Source organism: Pyrgilauda ruficollis, unplaced genomic scaffold, assembly GCF_017590135.1.
Source record: "Pyrgilauda ruficollis isolate IOZ18807 unplaced genomic scaffold, ASM1759013v1 scaffold192, whole genome shotgun sequence".
In the NCBI taxonomy this organism is placed as follows: domain Eukaryota; kingdom Metazoa; phylum Chordata; class Aves; order Passeriformes; family Passeridae; genus Pyrgilauda; species Pyrgilauda ruficollis.
In genome coordinates, this window is record NW_024518318.1 from 238069 (window position 1) to 239380 (window position 1312).

General features: G+C 70.7%; 1 protein-coding gene across 1 annotated transcript in view; it reads right to left on the minus strand.

Moving 5' to 3' along the window:
• Window positions 1-1306, minus strand: part of ISYNA1 (inositol-3-phosphate synthase 1) — a 4518-nt gene extending 3212 nt beyond the window's left edge. The window contains exons 1-2 of the mRNA XM_041465852.1: window positions 974-1306; window positions 31-155 (exon numbers count right to left, since the gene is read on the minus strand). Of these exons, the coding sequence (XP_041321786.1) occupies window positions 31-144 (114 nt within the window). The 5' untranslated portion in view covers window positions 145-155; window positions 974-1306. The remainder of the gene's footprint in view (window positions 1-30; window positions 156-973) is intronic.
• Window positions 1307-1312: the final 6 nt, after the last annotated feature.

A 1312-nucleotide genomic window follows, 5' to 3' on the forward strand; every position in this document is an offset into this window, starting at 1 on the left:
CCCCCCAAACCCCCCGGAGCCCCTGCCCACCTTGGTGACGCCGTTCTCCTTGCAGACGTGCACGGTGCTGTAGGTGTACTTGGCCTCGATGAAGTCCTTGCTGTAGGTGACGTTGGGGCTCTCCACGAGGAATGGCTCTGCCATTGTTCCTGGAGCTGCAGTGGCAGGAAATGGGTGTCAGCGCCGCTGGCCTGGCACGCCGGGCCACCCCCCCGGCCCTCCCCGGGCCCTCCGCCCTGCTGGGACGTGGCTGTGCCGCCCGTGGGGACCTTGGCTCCCTGCCCTGCAGGGTGGTGGTGGCGCTGGGACGGTCACTGCAGCCCCTTCCCACCCGTGTCGCGGGACAGGGGGGGTTTTGGGGGGGCAGCCTCACCCCAGAACCTCACGGAGGGCCCAGAGAGATGAGGGGGGCACCGTCCCCGTCCTGCTCAGGGCAGGCAGGGACTGTCCCTGGTGTCCCCTCGCTGGGGGTGGCACAGCAAGGCGTGGGGGACTAGGGATGCTCCCAGGGGACAGGGGTGTCCCTGCACGCCGCGGGGCGTGGAAACTCGGTCTTCCCTCCATCCCTGGGGGTGACAGAGGTCGCTTCCAGGTGACGTGGGGACAACCCCGCACCCTGCGGTGGCGCACAGGGAACACGGGGACAAGGGGTGTCCCTGCTGCTGAGGGTGTCAGAGCGTGCAGGGGACATGGGGACAGAGGCTGTCCCAGCTCCAAGGCATGCAGAGAATTTGGTGACAGGGGCGGTCCCTACGCCCTGGGGTGACAGATGGGGCAGGGGACGTGGGGACCAGGGCTGTTCCCACTCCCAGACTTGTCCCAGAGGACATCGCGACCACGACTGCCCAGCTCCCAGGGGTGGCAGAGGGGACACGGGGACAGCGGCTGTCCCAGCACCCCGGGGTGGGGGGGAACACGGATCCGCAAGCCCGAACCCCTCCGGGGGTCTGTCCCGCCCCGCTCGGGCACTCACCGGACCGGGCCGCGCCGGGCGCGCAGGAGCCGGAGCCGGTGTCTGAGTCTGTATCGGTGCCCGGTGCCCGGTGCCAGTGGTTGTGCCCGGTGCCCGTTGTCCGGTGGCGATAGCCTGTGCCTGGTGTTCGGTGCCCAGTGCCGACAGCCGGTGTCCGGTGTTCAGTGTCCGGTGTTCAGTGTCCGGTGTTCAGAGCCCGGTGCTGGGTGCTCGGTGTCGGTGCCCGGTGTCCCGTGTCCCGTGTCCGGTGCTGCCCCGCGGGGACGATGCGATCGCGCTGCGGCCGCCCCGGCTCCCGCCGCTTAATCGGCTCCGCGGCCCCGCCCCGGCCCCGCCCCC